Below are 21290 nucleotides of genomic sequence, written 5' to 3' on the forward strand. Positions count from 1 at the left end.
TCATGGGTCTTTGGAGTAGGTCGACCAAAAAGTAGGTCACCGTGACATACTTTCGGAAAATTTATGGCTTTAATAAAATATTTTGGGTACTAATTGGCTTAGAATCATAAAACTTTGTCAGTTTATGCGTCATGGGTCCTCGGAGTACAACAACTGAAAAGTAAGTCACGTTGACCTACTTTTGAAAATTTATGGCTTTAATCAAATATTTCGGGTACTAATTGGCTTAGAATCATTAAACTTTGTCAGTTGATGCGTCTTGGGTCCTCGGAGTACAACAACTGAAAAGTAGGTCACGGTGACCTACTTTTGAAGTTTTATGGCTGTATTTAATATTTTCAGGAATTATTTGGCTTAGAATCGTCAAAATTTGTCAGTTGATGCATCTTTGGTCCCCGGAGTAGGTTGACTGAAAAGTAGGTCATTGTGACCTCCTTTTGAAAATTTATGGCTGTAATTAAATATTTTGGGTACTTATTGGCTAGAATCATCAAACTTTGTCAGTCGATGTATCTTTGGTCCTCGGAGTACAGCAACTGAAAAGTAGGTCAAGGTGACCTACTTTTGAAAATTTATGGCTTTAATTAAATATTACAGGTACTAATTGGCTTAGAATCATCAAACTTTGTCAGTTGATGCATCTTGGGTCCTTGGAGTAAAACAATTGAAAAGTAGGTCACTTTGACTTACTTATAAAATTTTATGATTATAATTTTAAAAAATACTTTAGGTATTAATTGGCTTAGAATCATCAAACTTAGTTGATGGGTCCTCAGAGAATGACAAGTGATAAGTAGGTCATCATGACCAACTCTCAGGTACTAATTGGCTTAGAATCATCTTGGGTTCTGAGAGTGTGAATTGGAATTTCAAGGGTTCATGTAAATATACAGGATACTTTGAGGCTTCAAATAGAAGTGATAGGTTGTACAGTTTATCAGAAGAGCGATTCAAGGCCCATGGGCCTCTTGTTGAACATCAAGACCATTTGGTCAAGTGTTCTGGTCCAGGCCAGGGCTCTATTAATTTGTATTCTACTGAGAGGAGTTATTCCCCTTTGCCATTTACTTGTGATAATTAATCACTGTAAATAATGTACTTGAAAGGTTAATAGAATAAGAGAATTATGCAAGAATTTTTATTGTATGATACAAAAATGTACTTTCATAATTTTAATGATCAGGTAGACTTGTAAGTAATAGATAAATAAAAATGAGACGAAAATAACTTGTCTTATTATTATAAATGTTCATCAAAGACCAAGAGAGGCCAATATAAGAGATTTCAATATGGAATTAAAAGAGTAGAGAAGCACTGATAGTTTGTTTATATACTGTCTGGTGAGAGTGATAAATGGGGAACAGATTAGAACCTAATGTATGAACTGTTGATGAATACTAGACTAATTATTTTGTTGATCCTGATCAACCTATTTTTCTTGCTTTTGAGCAACAAAGCTTCACCTTCAGTTCATTTTACACTCTATGGATCCTCTAAATTGTTGTGTTATACTCAGGTGACCGTTGAGGCCCTTGGGCCTCTTGTTTCTCTACTTGTCCATTCGAACAAGTGACCAAGACATTTACTTGTCCGAACTTCAACTTCACTTGTCTGAAATTTTTTCAATAAAGGTCTAATACTGTCGAGAACTAAAATAAAGTCCATTACACATGACATGTGCTTGATTGATTCGTGATGTTATTGATAAATACAACAAACACATAAAACAAAATTTTATCTAGGCTTTCTGTCCTGACAACAACATAAAAGTCCACAAGTGAACCTGTCAACATCAAACAGAATCCAAACTTTGTTAAGATCGTAAGTTCCATGCCTTTTCAGTAGTATGCAATTAGTGAACTTCGATCCTGATCGAATGTGAACTCAATTAATAGCGATCCCTATTGGGATCGAAGTCCGGTTTTTATGTACAGCTTCCGTCTTGAAACTACCGATTAACTTTCAACAGTTGGTTTTTAGAGACTCCTTTACATTAGAATGTATTTGTCCAATCGGACAAGTGCCCAGCAATATTCACTTGTCCGTAATTTTTTTTCACTGGTACCGGACAAGCGTTAATGTCGAGCCCTGAGTATTTTTTTAAAAAAAAATATGATATTAATGTATTAGAGTTTTACACTGTGTTTTTAACCCTTAGTCTTCAATAAATTTCCAAGCACAGCTGTGTTACTATGTAGGAATCTTTTAAAATTTCATCAAAAATTACCTAGTACATGTGTGAAGAAAGCTATTTCAGATTGGGGTAGTAGGGAGGGGGGGGGGGGGGGGGCTAAATCCAGATTTGAGGGGAATTGTCTGTGCATTTATTAAACATCTTGGTGGAAAGAAACTTCTAATTTGAATTATACCAAAAACTAAAATATTAAATTTTATTTATCATTTTGTTTATTTTCACCATGTAACATGAAACTGGCAGAAAATTCTGGGCTATCTTTTCGTGGGCCCATGTAAAAGCAGAAATGAACAGTTTCAGAAATCAGTGTGTTCATTTGTATGTTTTTAGGTTGCAGAGAAAGCAAGTGAGAAAGTCAGAAGTGATGGGATTGTGACAAAGGATTTGCCTGATAAAGGCAAGGAAACCACCACAACAAACAATTCAGTGGAAATTCCTGAGTACCCCAGGGTAAGATGGCATTCCATGTATAAAGGTGATAGCTGTCTATGGTGTAAAGGTGGTTTTAAAGAATATAATGTTTAAATATCTACAGTCAAACCTCATTATCTGAATACTTGTGTTCCCATGCAAATCACCAAATTATGAAACATCTGTATTATTAAAATATCCTTGGTATATCTACTGTAAATATAAAATGCTTCCCCAAATTTCATCTGCAAGATGAAGCATTATCATTATTAGTGTATGGATTGACAAAGGAGTAAGGCTCCACTTTAGGAAGCCTTCTTATATTTAGTGTAAAATCACTTGTTTTCATGGGATCAAATTTTTGTGCTTTATGGGTAAAAATACAGATTTGTGGGGATTTAATATTGTGTGATTGGTAGTCATACACATAGTGTAATTGTAATTTTAAAATTTCATGGAGGACGTGAATTTTTGGGTCTCTTCATACCACAATATCAAGAAAAAGTAAAACTCTTCGAAAATTTATGATTTCAAAGTATATGAAGAATAATCTTGATAGTTAGAATAGTTTTACAAAGATACATGTGTTAAGACTGTAGATATCTAAAAATAAAGGTTATTGATAAGGTAAGAGATATAAACACATTTTCTTGTGATGTGGAATCGTCGTTTGTACACGGGGCACCAAATAACAATTTTCATGAATTTCATGGGCCACTCTTACCGACAAGTTTACATCCTCACAAGTCATAAAATTGTCAGCATATCAGTATATCATACCTTCTGTATGTACACGTTACTGAGGAAATTATTTCCCCTTGAATCTGTATACTTTTGATTGCACAAGAACATTGTCCTCCATGAAATAAAATTATTCCACAGTATTTGCCTAGTTTTCTCTGCTGTATTTATCTAGCTAAGGAAATACAGGCTTTTTTAAAATTTTTAAAATTTTTTATTTAAAATGTATATTATTGTCTTTTAACAGACTCATAAACGTAATGACCTAAGCCTGAAAGATGAAATGCGTGTCATAGAACTTCTAGATCAGAAACTCTCGCAGACAAAAATTGCCAAACAATTAGGATGCTCGCAGTCCCTTATCTCCAGAATCGCTAACAGTAAGGATGAAGTCAGAGCACAGTTTCTGACTTCAGAGAATCTGAATCGGAGAAGGAAAAGGAATGGAAAAGCCCCGGACGTCGAAACTGTACTGTGGGCTTGGTATCAAAGTCTACTGGATCAGGAACCCGGAAAACAGGTCAGAGGTCAAAGGTTAAAGATTTTTCCTTTGTACTGTTTATTGACATGCATTTGCAGGGCTCTCGCACTACTTTGTAGGACGAGGACCGGGACGGTAAAAATTGGGAAAATTTAGGGATCCTTAAGGGAATTTTGGGAAAATCGTAATATATGAAAATCATTATACATTGGGGTTCTTGTGTTTGTTATCAATTAAATGTTCAGTTTTTATATACTCAGTATCTAATTGTATGTTCTTTTAATAATTTTGTGAGAAAATGACTATTGGGAAAATTAACATACTGAATGGGGGGAAAAGGTAAATTTTGTATTTGAATTGGGATTTGAGCCCTTGAATGGCCCCAAATATAGACAATTGAGAGCCCTGATTGATAGGATTATTCCAGAAAGCTTCAAAAAAAGCCCATTCAAATATTGTAAACAAGGGATGCTGTATGCATATTATACCATTTCAAGTTTTTTTCTCTATCTTTTACCTACAGTGTATCATTCAGGAATATACCTTCAATTCACAAATAAGAAAACAAGGCCAAAGAACAAAATACACACTTTATAGTAATAACTTCTTTCAAGGGGGGTTTGACTTCATATATATTTCATAGTTATACATATTCCTTTGCAAGGAAATAAATGCTTAGTATATGCCTTATTTGATAGAGTCTACATTAATGTAGAAAAGAATTGACAGAATTCAGAAGGTTTCATGATCAGAAAATCAATTTTTGGACTACTGATTTGGTGTGTGTGTTTTTCATGGTCCAAATCACTAAAACTTAAGGCAGATTTCAAACAAACAAAAATAAAATTCCTTGGAATGGCCCTACAGGGATTCACATTTGAAAGTATTGTTTATACACAAACTTGCAAATACAGCCAAACTTACAAATACAGTCAAAATATTGCTATTGCACACAAAATATTAAAAGTTTGAACTTCCTTTTATGATTGCTCATAATGGTTTAGTATTAAATAATCAACATTTTGGTTTAAAAGTCTGCAGAACTTTTGCATTTCCAATCATAGTGGCCCATGTACAAAGTACAGGTAAGTCTTTCGTGTCAGATTAATTTAATAGTAAGTCAGTTATTATGATAAAAAATTAAGAATAAAGACAAAGTCCAGAATCAGATGATCTTATGCCATGCAAGGCCGTAGAAAACGGGGAATTTTGCCGATATTTAGTATACTATAGTAATATAGCTACTATATGCTTGTGCCCCCTCGATAATAAATAACGTCTGATGACCTTTTTTATTTGCTTGTCCAACTGAAAATGTATGGTTGTGCCCCCTCAAAGTGAAATTGCTTCCTACGGGCCTGCCATGTATTCCCCTGTCAGCATGGATGATGCTTAGATCTAGGGGTACACATTGCCATACTTGCTTCGAATGCTACCACTAACGTGAGGTTTTTAGAGCAGGTCCATTTCCAAGTAACCGCAAGTCCTATCCAAGCAAAGTTTCATGAATATTGCATATAGGGATGTACACTACCTGAATATTCATTTATCATGAGGTTTTACCTTACTTATAGATAGAATTCGTTGAGATGAACTTCACAAAATCTAATTATCTATGTTTCTTTACAGATAACAAATGGAATGTTAAAGGATCAAGCAAAGAAGTTGGCAGATGAATTTGGAATGCCTTCATTTCCTGCAAGCTCGGGATGGCTTTACAGGTGGAAACACAGACATAACTTAGTGGTTCAGCCTTACAAGAAGGTAGATACAGTTCATATAGAATAAGCAAGCTTTAATTCTTTTCATATGCCATGGGAATGAGCAAATCTTAAAGGGTTTTTATCATGTCTCAAAACTTTTTGATTTGACAAAGTTTACATGCTATTAAAATCATATATTTAAAAATCTTTGCTAGAAAATTAATATTTTTGATGTTTCAGCGATTCAAAGTTTGAATTTCTCAATATGCATATTTTGATCGCCATTGTTACGTGCCATTGCTCTGACGTCATAGGTGTCAATCCAGATCAAGTGAAGTACTTATTGTGTATACAAAAAGGCTCTGAGTCATTTGTTGTGTCTATTAAACCTGTTAGAAAATAATTAAGAGATAATTGGATAATTGACAGCTAGTAAGGTATAATTTATGGATTTAGGATGCACAAATGTGCACAAAAAATGTTTTAGGAAGAAATTTTTTTTCCACATTTCCTGGACTTGGTCGAGAGATGTTCTGAATGCGATGGCATTTATCTTCATTCAGAACAATCGTTTATGCCCGATCGATCAGGATATTTTTTCTGTCCTATTAAATATTTTAAGGAAAGATACCTTTTAAAAAAATAATAAACAACAAACACGCATTTTTTAAAAGTCGCACAGAATCTAGTAGGAACGTTGTGAATTTCGTAATGGCGTACGGCGCCATTAAAGAAGTGTCATTTCTAATACATGATATTCACTGCTGGAACAGATAAAAGATATGCAGGATTTATTTATATATAATTAATTAAAATAATAATGAAGGAGAATTTAAAATTCCCATATTTACAATTTAGTGATAAAAACCCTTTAATCCTTTCATATGGAATATTAAGCAAACTTTGATCTTTTCATATAAAATAGGCAAACCTTAATCCTTCTAAATGGAATAAGCAAGACTTGATCTTTTCATATGGAATTTAAAGTTAACAGTTTTAACCATGTTTGCTTCTGTAGAACATCAAGGCCATGTTAATCAAGTTAGGTTACTGTAAACCAAGTATTATTTTTGTCATCTTTTAATCTTGATTCATCATTTTGCAATCGTTCCGTGACGATTAACTTTCATGACCGAGGAACAATCTACATTAATACACAGCAAAATAAATATTACTTTCATTTACAGACAAAAACAAAATCTCATGAGAAAAATAACTCAACACTGGAAAATCTCAATGACGAGACAGGGAATTCTATAACTGGAGCTTCAGGTCTACAATCAGAGGAAGAAGAAGACCAGGACGATGTGTCGAGTGAACTGCATGGTGAAAACAATAACACTGACAATCAATATCTGTCTCAGAATGTGGAACCCAATGTTGAGCTTCTTGCTACCCAACCTGAAAAAGATACCTCAGGATCATCTGCTGTGAATGTTCCTGACTCCAAAATGAATGAGAAGGTTGAAACACGTCCTCTTTTAGAAGCATCAGAAAAAGATACAAGTGCATCAAATATTCCAGAGAAAAATTCACATGAGAGTGATGTTAGGACTACTACACTGGACAAACAGTTGGAGACGCAGAAGTTGTTGGCGACAGCATTCTTGCATTCACTTAATATACTTGGACCCCAGACTTCTGGTCAAGGCAGTAGCTCACTTTCTCCACAGCTTAGCGGTTCAGCTCAGGAAATGGTTCGGAACATATTGGAACTATGTCAGGGTCCAACTCAAAATCCTTCTACTCCAACTAAAAACCAATCAGAGGAACCTAAATCTGTAGAAAGTTCGGTGGCTCCATCAGGGGTTAATACCAGTATGCCCTCTCCAAAACCATCAACAGTTGTATCAAGTGTTCAAAATTGTAGAGCAAATGAGACAGAAACATGTGGTATTGGACTTAGGACTCCTTCACAGACCCACATGTTGTCAGATTCAACATCTTTGGATGCTGGTATGTCTTCCATTGCACACGAACCATGTTCCTCATCATCAACATCCACAACTGCTTCAAAAACTACATCTAAAGATCAGGCAAACAATTCAGCAATAGCTTTCATGCCACCAGCAGTGTCTGAAATAGCATCATCATCCACCAATACTTCTTGTATTGATGGAACAGTAGGGATCGTATCTTCTACGTCGTCAAAGGCCCCCAAGAAACAAACCTCAACCACTAATGGTTTAAGTACCACATCAAAGTCCAAATCAAAATTGAAGAGTAAATCTACTCCTTTGTCAAATGTGCCGGAGGAGCCTTTGACTCCAAGGTATAGCACTCGTAAAAGGACCACGAATAAAATTGTACAGAAACTTGCCGAGGAGGAGAGCGAACCTGACTTGAATGATGACAGCGATAATGATCCTAACTGGGAGGAAACAGAGAGGAAGAAAAAGGTAAGTCCCTCATAAGCATGTCCTATGTGTGTGTGAGAGAGAGAGATAGAGAGACGGAGCTGCCAACCCTTAAAATTTTGGTGTAAGGCTTACGGATTGAGCGTCTTAAATACACCTTACTATTTCTGTATGCATTCTTCTGATTTCCAGTTCTCTTGTTTTAAAGTCTTAAGTTCCAAAACTTTCATAGCTGATCACTTTACAGTTGTACAAATGTAATAAAAAAAAATCATAGTCCTAACATTGTTTGCTTGTATTGTCATTGTCCACTGCCATACACATTTGCAATCTGAATCTTTTTAAAGTAAACGAAGTGGAGAAATCCATTCACTAATCATATATACATGAGATTTCTCTAGCGATTAAGGGCCTTAGTGACCTCTGAAACTCTATTTTACGATTTTTCTCTTTATGATGCTGGCAGCTCTGGAGAGGGAGAAAGATTGATTATCCCCTTGCAACAAAAATACTGTTTACCTTGTATGCAGGTTTTTTTTTTTGCCCCATTTAATTTTTGACGTTTCACACTTGTAAACAATTTTGATCCCTATTAAATTCACCCATACATACGTGTGTTAACCAAATAACACTTTTCCTCTGAATTTGCCCCCTTTAAATTTGTTCCACTTGAGACGAGGGCAAAATTGGGGGAGGGGGGGAATACTTATAGAGTGGGGGCAAAAATTCTTTGCAGACAGTAAGTACAGATTGTTTCTAAAAATAGCCAAAGTTTAATAGACTCTAGGTTTTATTTTCAAAGATTTTTACTTAATTTTGGAATATATATATAAGGGATGTCAATTTTATTCGGACAGCTTCGTCGAATAGTCGGAGGCTTTAGTCGAACGATAGACTAGTTATACAATATTTGATCTACGCTATCACCATTATACAACAAATTTCTGAATCTTAAACATCTACGTAGTACAATAAATACAGTACATCTATATTTATCCAATTTATTTGATTTCTAAATTAATATAATATTTATTGCACATTTTATCTAAATGCAGGATATCAAATGCTCGCACTTGTCCTTTATTTTCATAACGATAGTACATGTACCTGTTAATTGAAGCCATTTCTACGTGTCGTTTCAGTGACCTATGACTGGTAAACAATTAAAGTGTGTCTCTTATAAAAACAGAGAGAGCTTGCGTTAAATTTTAATTATGATAATTTGTGCAAATAATCAATACAATCTTAAAATGACTGCATGAATTTTAATTTCAAGTAAATGCAATTTACATGTATTTACAATTTTGTAACAGCTGTTTAATTATTCTTTATGAATAGTTGCATTATGTCAGATCTTATGGAATTGCAGGTTGAAACTTTATAATTTGAATCTACAAAACCAAACAATTCTTGAAAGTCCTCTCCATTTACAACAACAAGTGGTTGACAATCCTTGATAATCAAGTTTGTGATAGCAACATTTTTCTTTCTGGGTCTGCTTTTTTTTTTTGGAATTTTTTCGTCGAACTTACTTTAAAAAAGTCTCACTTGAAGACTGTGTTTACTACATGTATGATTGACGGATTCGGCATATGATACATCATATTTGATGTTCCACTGCAGAATACAAGTTTCACATAACCTTGATAACGTACTTTTAACTGTTTTTTCCATCCTGATATCTTTTAAACTATACCAAAAACTGTAGATTTTGGAGGCATATTTGCCGAACATAAATCGACATACAAATAATTTTCTTTGAACAGTTAAACCATACCGAGTTTTACTTACGAAAACACTGAACTGTATATAAATGAAATGGGTGAATCCAAGTTTATTACCTTGAATTTAAAATTTCTTTTAGGTAACACATTTTAACGAATAACCGACTAAAGAAATTTTAGTCGATAGTCGGTATGATCGAACGATAGTCGAGTACTCAAATATTCGTTGACATCCCTAATATATATACAGTCAAACCTTGTTCTCTTGAAATCAAATGGGCTGAGAAAAATCATTAAGATATCCTAGCTAGGATTCGAAATATCCAGGGTACAATACAATGTACTTAAAGAAAAAGTGGTTGGGGCTTCTAAATCACTGTAACATATCCGTAGCATTCGAGATATCGGTGTTTGAGATACCAAGATCAGTGTGTAAATTAAGATTTGAGGTGGTATATCGTTCCACAGTTGCATGTTTAATCTGCCTAGGGTAGTCATTAACTCTAATATAGTTTATATGAAATAATAATTATATACAGAATTTAAGTGATCTTTTGTTAACACATTAAAAAGATGGTTTAATAATTTATTTTATTTATACAGTCATCCCATGGCCACAGAAATCCCAAAGAGGTATGATTTAATTGTTTATTACTGACAAGAAAAAAAAAATTATATTTTTCATTTTTAGTTTCTTCTTCTCATAAACCTTAGATAACAAAAATTTTATGACATTCTGTGTGCTCCAGAGTTCTTGATCTTTTTGCCTAGGACACAGATTTGTCATCAGATTCTGATGACTTCATGGAATCGGAGGAAGACGAGGATGCTTTTGATGAAGATGAAGATTATGAAGATGAAGATTCTGCCCCTTCAAAAGAAGAGCGTTATACTGATGATTTCAAACGAAAAATAATCTTGTTTGCTGAAAGACATGGCAACACCAAAACTGCCATTAGATTTCACGTTTGCGAGGAAATGGTTTGGAAATGGAGAGAAGAGAAGGACACCCTGTTTTCCGTAAAAGGATCTTCATCAAATGATGCTCACACATCTGGGTCACAGGTAAGCGACATTACAGAAAAGTAATTAACGTTATCACATCTAGCTTCTAGGTATCTGTTAAAGCAACATCACAGTATGACAGTTAAGGGTCAGTTGTGATTTCACATGTGTGTTGAGTAATTGGGCATGAAATATGTCATATGTCATGATGTACAAATGTATATTATCTCATGGCCTAGGAAAGGGTGGGGGTGGTGCCCCCCCCCCCCCCCAAATAATTTTGCCGATATATAGATTACAGTAGAAGACATAGCCACCATATGCTTGTGCCCCCCTCAATAATAACATCTGATGCCTTTTTTTTACCTTTTTTTTTCTTTTTTGTGCTTGCCAAGGAATGTTTTATAGTTGATAGTGCCCCAATCTAATTAAAATTACCGTAGATGTTCCGAATCTGCTACCGCTTCTCAAACATCTAACAACATCCCACAAGAAAACATTGATGTAACCATCAATTGTCGCCCGGGAAATAAATAAAGTAAACAATGGAAATGAGTCTTGATCATCAAACCGCTTCGATATGTGTGAAAAAGGCATGCATCTAAATGATGGAGACGATAGTCGAGAATATTTTGAAAACTTATAGTCGGATGAAAATCGAACAAAAACGATACCCTTTTAAACTTTATCAATTCCTCAAGTAAATGTTGGCTGCATAAAATATAATTTGAAACCAGACACATGCATCACCTATTTTCAAAAATTTCTTTCACCTTAAGAATATAAAACACGAGCTGTGTAAAGTACGTTTTTATGCGATAAGTGAAATTCAATGTCCTAAAAAAAGGGACCTGTCGTTTTTTCGATAGTAAATGATAAGCAACTTTATATATTAAATATGAAAAACATATATATTTTTACAGATTCACTTAATGGAAGTAAATATATTGTGTATCTCGTAATTTATAAAGGGAAAGAACATTCTGATTAACAATCTTTTTAATGTTTAGAAAACATTTAATTCTGAATAACTTCTCCCACCTCAATCCCCATATACCAACACTTAAACTTATATGTATAGAGCAGCCCGGTCCTCCGGGCTGCAATTAGGGGTCACGTCAGACCGACCTTTCGATAATGAATAAACATAAAAATTTTGGCCAATCAGATTCAACCTTCTGTATATGATTCTAAAATTAGTTCCACGGCTACATCTTTACATTATTGATGCTCAGTAGATTGTTTTACGTTGAATTAAAGTAATTTTGGTGTAAATTGAACGTATAGTCTGCCAATCTGGCATTCTTACCTGAATAATGCAAACGAAAATGCACAAACTACATGTATACATCTATATATCCCGCACGTCACATTTATATATAGCACGGTCTTTACCATGCATATTTCGTTTACTACAAAACCCCTCAGGTGTTTAGATGTGGCAGTAAAAAAAGAAACGCATCCGAACTATAAGCCAAGATTTCAGAGATGGCGATTTCATTGAGTAATCGAAAGGTCGGTCTGAAATGACCCCTAATGGGATGTTGTTAGATGTTTGAGAAGCGGTAGCAGATTCGGAAAATCTAATTTTAATTAGATTGATAGTGCCCCCCCCCCCCCCCCCCCACTGAAAATGTATGGTTGTGCCCTCCCCTAATTGAAATTGTTTCCTACAGGCCTGTATCTTGAACCCCAAAACTAGAACAGTTATTGTTTCCACTTCAAAAAGAATACGACTAATATTTGTTATTTTCTTTAAGATATTGCCAGGGTCATTACTTGACAACCCTTTGACATTAAGACTTGAGTATTGGACCGTACATAATAAGAGATTGACTTGGGCTGCACTGCACTGTATTTTTTCCGTAATTTTTTGTTTTATCTCAAGGTTTATAAGAACATAACTGGTAATTTCTGAGACAGTATCAGCTTACAGCATTTATTGATGAGGATAAGTCAGATGCATTGCACCAAACCTTTTGTCATCTAAATCTATTTTTTTTTAGCTCACCTGAGCCAAAGGCTCAAGTGAGCTTTTCTGATCAAAATTTGTCCGTTGTCTGTCGTCATTGTCGTTGTTGTTGTAAACTTTTCACATTTTCATCTTCTTCTCAAGAACCACTGGGCCAAATTCAACCAAACTTGCAACAAAGCATCCTTGGGTAAAGGGGATTCAAGTTTCTTCAAATGAAGGGCCACGCCCTCTTTCAAGGGGAGATAATTAGGAATTAGTGAAAAAATAATGGCATCATTTAAAAATCTTCTTCTCAAGAACCACTGGGCCAGGAAAGATGAAACTTATGTGGAAACATCCTCAGGTAGTGTAGATTCAAATTTGTTCAAATCATGACCCCCAGGGGTAGGGTGGGGCCACAATGGGGGATCCAAGTTTTACATAGAAATATATAGGAAAATATCTTTAAAAATCTTCTTCTTAAGAACAGCAAAGCCAAGATTGGTCATATTTATACGGAAGCATCCTCAGGTAGTGTAGATTCAAATTTGTTCAAATCATGACCCCTGGTGGTAGGGTGGGGCCACAATGGGGGATCAAAGTTTTACATAGAAATATATAGGAAAATATCTTTAAAAATCTTCTTCTTAAGAACATCAAAGCCATGATTGGTCATATTTATATGAAAGCATCCTCACATAGTGAAGATTCAAGTTTGTTCAAATCATGACCCCCGGGGGTAGGGTGGGGCCACAATTGGGGATCAAAGTTTTACATAGAAATATATAGGAAAATATCTCTAAAAATCTTCTTCTTAAAAACAGTAAAGCCATGATTGGTCATATTTATATGGAAGCATCCTCAGGTAGTGAAGATTCAAATTTGTTCAAATAATAACCCCCGGGGTTGGGTGGGGCCACAATTGGGGATCAAAGTTTTACATAGAAATATATAGGAAAATATCGTTAAAAATCTTCTTCTTAAGAACAGTAAAGCCATGATTGGTCATATTTATATGGAAGCATCCTCAGATAGTGAAAATTCAAGTTTGTTCAAATCTTTACCCCGGGGATAGGTTGGGGCCACAATGGGTGATCAAAGTTTACAGAGGAATATATAGGAAAAAGTCTTTTTCTCAAGAACAGAAAAGCCATGATTAGTCAAATTGAAATGGAGGCATCTTTGGGTAGTGTAGAATGAAATTTGTTCAAATGAGGGTCCCCGGGGGTAGGGTGGGGCCACAATGGGGGATCCAATTTTTACAAATGAATATATGGGAAAAAAATCTGCTGCTCAAGAACAACAAAGCCATTTGTTATATTGATATGAAAGCATCATCAGGTAGTTTAAAATTCAACATCCCCCTCCCTGTAAACTTTTCAGTACTGTACTGATTTTTGCTTTTTTTCCTAGCCAATGTGCTCAGGTGAGCGATGTGGCCCATGGGCCTCTTGTTTGATTATGTGTTCCTTGGAGATATACCCAGTAGTTCTAGATCTTTTGATTGGTCTAAAGAATAAAACTCTCTAGATGCGTTCTTGTACCTTCACGGACATTTAAGCGAAAGGTCATTGACGAGGAACAATTCAGAAGAAACCTTCGGATTACTCAGGTGAGCATTAGGTCTTGTGTTCAATATAAAGCCTTCCTTAAAAAAAATATTTTTTGGAATTGCCGCCTAAGGGGTTTCAAACTCAGAAGAGAGGGATTTTTTTTTTTCTAATTTGAAGTTAAAATTGTTGATTAAAATCTCATAAACAATGAACACAATATTTTCTGACTTTTTGTAAAAAGTATTTCCCATTAATCAAGAACCCTGTTTTTGCTTAGATCTAATGCATGCTTAGTATTAAGTGTTTTGTTGGTGCCAAGATTTGAATAATTTTTTTTTTTTTTTTGAAATCTTATTTTTGGTCAATAAAATTTTTTAGAGGGGGTCATTTCATTGAGACAGGAGGCAATTCCAAACAAACAATGATTTTATTTTGCCTTAATCCAATCTTTTTTAGCTCACCTGAGCCAAAGGCTAAAGTGAGCTTTTCTGATCAAAATTTGTTCATTGGCTGTCACCGTCATTGTTGTCAATAGAAACTTTACAATTTCATCTTCTCCAGAATCCCTAGGCCAATCTAAACCAAACTTGGTACAAAGTATTATTTTGGTGCCCCAGGCATTATTTGCTGCATCTGGTGCCATAAATTATTTAATTTAAACTTTGCTTGTCGCTTAACATTAGATGGTAATCTTTAAACTTCAAGACCTCAACTTCAGACCTATTATAGTGTCGTTTTGATCCAAGATGGATGACATCAGTAAGACAATTAGACTGACCTTTGATATTGCCCTTATCATATTATTGCAGCCATTTTGTTGCATTATAAGAAAACCAACTTTTGAAGGATCTTTTTGTCTTTTTGTTAAACAATAGTACCTGCTAATTTCATTTGAGTTGATGTCAGAAGTATTTTGTACAAAAGACAAACTGGTCACATATTGTCAATGTTACATGTATTTTGGTATACCTATTGTTTTAAATTCTGGACACTATAAAAGCAAATTGTATGCAAGATGAAATTTGGCTATGTGCCCTTATGTACATGTAAAATGTATCCCCAGGGTTAGGCTAAATAGGCCCTGTTTGAAAATGCTTCATATATTTTCAAAAATTTTCTGGACTCCTGAGCACTTAGATGAAGAGTTTAATGAAGTTTGATTGTGAACTTGTAATCCTCTTCCAAATTTTAAAGTCATGTGTCACCTGGGTCCAGACTTTGGGGCCACGAATGCTGAGTTTTTCTTAAATCTGAGATTTCTCAGTGAATTTGAGTTTTTCTTACCAAACTATGCCAATTATGAAATATTTCCTCAATTTCACACTTGTCTTTTGAGTTTTTTTTATTCTCAGAACTTAGATTTTTCCAGATTTCCATTCCCAGATGCTGCTTTGTTGTCTGTAGCCTGAAAAACTTGTAATATTAATCTATTGTTTCATAATTTTGACAGTAGTGAAGTGTAGTCAAAACTTTTTATTTGTCACTTTTTCTTCTTTTTAGCCACAAATGACAGATGACGAGATAGAAATTGCCATATCGAGATTTAACCCATCATCTCAACGGAGAAGCTTTACCCCGAAATTCAAGCTGGAGGTCATTAAGTATGCCTTACAGCAGGGCAACAGGGCTGCACAACGAAAATTCAATATTGGTGAAGCATCAGTTCGTTATTGGAGGAAGCAGAAGAATAGTCTGGAAAACTGTAAAACAAACAAAAAGAGGCTCACACCTTGTCGAAGCACATGGCCAGATCTGGAAGCCTTGTTGAAAAGTTGGATTTTGGAACAGCGGGAGTGGGGAAATGTTCTCTCTATAAAATTACTATGTCAAAAGGCCTTGGAGTTTGCCGAGATGTTGAAAATTGAGGGATTTCGTGGATCTAGGGCCTGGGTGGTTAGGTTTCTGTCCAGGAACAAAATTTCATTAAGGTACATTAAAATGAGAAGAAGAAAGAAGATAGCTGGAGAAGATGACGAGGAAACTGAATGATGGAGACGTTTTTTACACATGTTTTGGATATGAATTTTCACAAAGATGAAACTTTGGATTTTATCTTGATTGACAATGTTTTGGGGCAAATTACTTGTAAATGTCTATAAAAAAGTCAGTTTTTCATTTTAAAAAGGTAATGAGGGGCTACCACACATTCTGTTTATGATTTAATTGACGTGTTTACTAGATGAAAATACATGAATATTGTGAAATAATATATAATTATGTAATGTCATTTCTGGTATATCAGTCAACACCATTTACTGATCACTTTTGTGTAATATTTGATGTAAAATAAATTCAACAATGTTGGAGGGAGGGTTTTTCTCATGATATATGTAAACTGTGTGCATTCTCCATAATACATGTATAAATGCAAGGTTGTTTTTTTTTTTTTAATTTATGTTTTGATTAAGTTTAATATTGATGACTAGTAAAATCAATTTTAACAATTATTTTAAACGAATCATGTTTTAAAAAGTCAATGGAACTTACTTATTTTGTTTTACGCAAATCATGCTGAAATACCAAATAACATTATATACTGTTAAATGAATTTGTTTTGTATATTTAAAAATATGCATATTTTAATATAACTTTTTTTCACAATAGAAATATTCATATTGATCCCTTTGTTGTTTTTTTTACCCCAAAGTAGATGCACATGCCATCTTGTCTCATGAAATGTGATTATAATGAACAGTAATCAGTTTCCACAGTCCAATTAAACCATTCAAGTTGTAAGCATAGCAAACATGGACCTCTGAAAACATGGGATCAGGTGCCATGGAGGAGTAAGCATCCCCGCTGATTGGTCACATCCACCATGTGCCCTTTGTCATGATTTGATGACAGGAGAAGTCCATGGTTGATTCACTATGAAAATAATGGTCATACAATTTGTATGAGAGACATATGAAAAAGCTATTTCATTTCTGCTTTCGATCAATCTCTTGAGGCAGAGTACCTTAAATATACTGGGTATACAGCATCCTCACAATGTCAAGGTTTTGTGATTTCGGAACTCCACACAAACCCTTGACATAAGTCGTTATTTAAAAGTTGGGCTTGCGGTTACACATGACGTAATGAGTAATTATAAGCTAACCAATGAGAATTAATTCTTCAAATCCGCCGTTATCAAATTGCTCAACTCCAGAGCACATCTTTTGTGATTGTAAGGAGGACAATCTTCAATACCCCGGTGTTACTCATTTAAGAACCCTCTTTACACTGCAAACTAAAGAGTTCTGATTCTATGGTATTTTTCTGAAGTTAGAGTGATCTGCCCTTAGATTTAAATTCTAAAAAAAAAAAAAGAAAAGAAATTTACAGTATTTTAATCAATTTGTAATTAATTCAAGTATTCTTAACATTTTAAAAAATCCAAGATAAATAAATTGAACATGTTATTTACATGTATTGTCTCTATGGAAGTAAACAGCAGTGATTTCTATTCACTGATACTGTGTTGTGTTTGAACATTTTTCCTGGGGGTAAATGCCACGTACCATATAGTGAAAATTAAATAGATAAGCTCAATATTAACACCTTTATGTAATACACGTATATTTTTCCCAATGTCCCAAAAACATTCTGCACGGGTGTAGAGAGGGTTCTTAAAGTTACTAGTCACAAATCCTACAATATTGACACTTTCCATTTTAAAGACGTCATATTTGTTTCCAAAACTTACAGATAATAAAAGCTGTTTTGTGATTGGTTCCAGTCCTAGACCAGGAACAAATGAAATAGTAGCTTTCTAGCCCAACTGTTAAATAGTGACTTAATTATGTCAAGGGTTTGTTTGGAGTTCCGAAATCACAAAACCTTGACATTGTGAGGATGAGTATACTGTGGTGTCGTTTATCTCCTTGGGTGCAAAATCAACTGTTTGTATCATATAAATCAAACTTTTTATCAACAAATATAACTAAAGGGAAGTTTTGACAAACTCATGCAACTGCACTTTAAAGCAAGCAAAGGGTACAAGGTATAATTGCAAATAAACGAAGGTTGTATCTACTGCATCCTTGTTAATGTGCAAGCCAAGGTCGCACCACTTATTTATAGCCTAAAACTCATAAATATCATTGAAGTAAATTATGCAAAGGTAAGTGATATGTTCTGATTATCTTTTTCGAAGATTTTATCAAAATCCACGGTATATCAACATTCCACTTCTTGGGACTTGAGAACATGGTAACGTTCATTTTTTTTCTGCGCATGCGTACAATAATAAGGAAAAATTCCTCTGGCAAGACCAAATAATTTTTTCTCATTAAAAGTGGATTTTTTGAGGATCTGAAACGTGTCTTATGAAACCTTATACTTGAATTGAATTTGTAAATGCAATCTACATTTGGTCGACTGATGCCCTTCATACAGATTGTAAAGCTGTGGTTTTGATTCTGAATTGTTTACGGATTTGTCCGTTTTCCTGATCAAAACAAGGCTAGCTAAGTCTCAAAGCGGGATGCTTACTTCTCCATGGTATCTGATTCCACCTCTGATGTTTTCGGGTGTCTTTGTCCTGATCTCAATTTGTATCGTTTTATTGGATTTAGAGCTTGCATTTTTTTAACGTCCTCATGCCACCAGGATTTACCAATAATTGTTCCACCCCCGCCTCTCTCCCGTTTTTGCAAAAGCGAGGGTACATTTAATTTGATTCGTCTTTCCAACTATCCTTCCGTTCGTCTGTCAGTCTGTCACAATAAGGAGGATTTATTTTCAGTTGGGGCACTACAAAATGAAAATTCCTTGAGAAGCGAAAAAAAAGTCATAAGACTTAATTCTTGAGGGGGCACATCCATGAAAAAGTTCTCTCTTTTTTTCCTGTAGTGTACTATATATCGGCAAAATTATTGGGGTGCATGCCCCTCTCGGTTCTTATTGACCTGTAAGATTATTATCAATATATAATGTGTCAGTTTATTTCTTTTTAAGGCTCAGATGACAGATGAGGAGATAGATAATGCCATATCGAAATTCAAGACCACTCAAAGAAGAAGCTTCACCTCCAAATTCAAACTGGAGGTCGTGGCCTACGCCATACAGACAAACAATATGGCCGCCCAGCGGAAGTACGGTGTAGGTGAAAAACTTATACGTTACTGGAGAAAACAGAGAAGCAATCTTGAAAATAGTAAAAAGAACTTAAGAAAACTTACACCAAGTCGATGTGCTTGGCCTGATCTTGACGCTTTGTTGAAGAGTTGGTTTTTTGAACAGATCGAGTGGGGAAGTGCATTGTCTTTAGAGATCATACGCCAAAAGGCAATTGAGTTTGCAGAGATCTTGAAGATTGATGATTTTAGTGGACATGTAGCTTGGGTGGCTAGGTTTTTGAACAGGAATAAAATTTCACTGAGGCAACTTGAAAAGGAGAGAAAAAATAAAATGTATGGAGAAGGAGAGGATAAAGGGAAGAAATGATTGATACTGCAACCCCCCTACCCCCCCCCCCCCCCACACACACACACACAATTTTTACTAGTATGATACACATGCACAAATAGAAAGAAATACAGTCTTTAAATGAAATTTTAGATTTAAATCAATAACAGCAAAATTTTGGCAAAAATACCAAGCTTAATACTTTTAATACTTGCATCGTTTTACTTGGTCCGGATGAAATAAAGTATCATAGGTATAATGTAATGTTTCTATCAGTTTTGGGGTAAATTTGTGGTCTATAATCATGAATACTGTTTTTTTACTCGATCAGAGATGCTTGCAATTGGTTTAAGAGGAAATTGAGGGGGTTAAATGGTTGCGGACTTTCACTCGATGTATCTCTTTGATACGTGTGTGTAATATCTTGCACTCAAGAATGTTAATATACGCTTGAAATTTCTCAAATTGATCGTTTTGTGAAACGTTGCTTTTAAACTTTTGTAAAATATCATTCTTGTAGAAGTATTGAGGAATCATGTTTAAAACAACAATGTAACATTTTAATTCTATGCAAATCATGTTGAAATTCCAAATAATATTATGCACCGATAGATAATTCTGTTCTTCATATTTTGTATTTAAAAAAAAAATGTATATATTTTATTACTTTCATTTTGTTTTGCAATAAAAGAAACTAATTCAATTTGATCATTTTGGATTTTTTTTTCTAAGTCTTTTATCTGTTTATCACCTGCCTTTTAACGAGGCATGATCTAGGTTTCCCGACTGTCTGTCTGTTTCTGGGTCACATCCAAACCTTAAAACTGTTAGGCCTATATAGGTCGGCATGGCGGCGTTTAGGAATTCTATACAATAATCCTGTCTCTGGATGTTATTTTACACACTGCGAAGCTTCGGGTCATCGAACTTGATCAGTAGATGCGTCTTTGGAGAAAATGATTCGCAACCCAAAAGTGGGACACCCTGGAAATTCAGATCACATCTTGCTCAATGTAAGGCCCAAGATCACCAAACCGTAATTTTTATGGCCGGTCATGAATATGGCGGGGGCATATAGTGTTCCTTGTGTCTGTCTTCCCGCCGTTCTGTCCATCCGTCACATTTTACGCTAAGCTCAGTTTCAAAGTAACTGTTCAAGGTATTTTAACCAAAATTCATACTCTGATATATATCATGACGAAAGCTATTCAACTGTTGCATATTTTTCCTACCTTGACCTTTTTTTTTTACCTTGACCTCACTTTTCCCTATTTTGTGTTAAACTCATATTCAAAGTATATCGATTTTAGATATTTTTATAAAAAAAATTAATATGCTGATGGTAGAAGTTACTCAACTGTATTATAATTTTCTGACCTTGACCTTCCCTATGATCATGTCTCAACAAACATATTTTGCGTTTAGCATATTTCAGAAGAAACTACCCAAAATTATTTCAGAGAAACTTCATATATTAATACATATTGGTGGGGATTATTCAATTTTCTGACCATGACCTTGACTACCTATTTGTCATTTTGCATTTATCTCAATTTCAAAGAAACTATTCAAGATATTTTCATGAAACTTCTTATAGCAGTTAGATATTCAACTGTGTCATAATTTTCTGGTCTTGTTCTTCCCAATGAACTTGACCCCACTATTCCTTATTTTGTATTACAGTTTCAAAGAAACTGTTAAAGGTTATTTTATCTAACTTCATACAAAGATACAAATTGATAAGAGCTATTCAATGTAAATAGTGAAGGCAACAGT

The 21290-nt window shown here is 34.6% G+C and overlaps 1 protein-coding gene across 1 annotated transcript in view; it reads left to right on the top strand.

The window, feature by feature from the left end:
- The window catches only part of LOC133189442 (serine-rich adhesin for platelets-like), a 32220-nt gene extending 12506 nt beyond the window's left edge, over positions 1 to 19714 (top strand). The window contains exons 10-16 of the mRNA XM_061324815.1: positions 2525 to 2644; positions 3594 to 3866; positions 5457 to 5591; positions 6718 to 7929; positions 10215 to 10244; positions 10383 to 10676; positions 19065 to 19714. Coding sequence (XP_061180799.1) covers positions 2525 to 2644; positions 3594 to 3866; positions 5457 to 5591; positions 6718 to 7929; positions 10215 to 10244; positions 10383 to 10676; positions 19065 to 19553 — 2553 coding nt within the window. The 3' untranslated portion in view covers positions 19554 to 19714. The remainder of the gene's footprint in view (positions 1 to 2524; positions 2645 to 3593; positions 3867 to 5456; positions 5592 to 6717; positions 7930 to 10214; positions 10245 to 10382; positions 10677 to 19064) is intronic.
- Positions 19715 to 21290: the final 1576 nt, after the last annotated feature.

Source organism: Saccostrea echinata, unplaced genomic scaffold (assembly GCF_033153115.1).
Source record: "Saccostrea echinata isolate AGI-Se365-2 ecotype Australia unplaced genomic scaffold, CSIRO_AGI_Sech_v1 ptg000018l, whole genome shotgun sequence".
Taxonomy (NCBI): domain Eukaryota; kingdom Metazoa; phylum Mollusca; class Bivalvia; order Ostreida; family Ostreidae; genus Saccostrea; species Saccostrea echinata.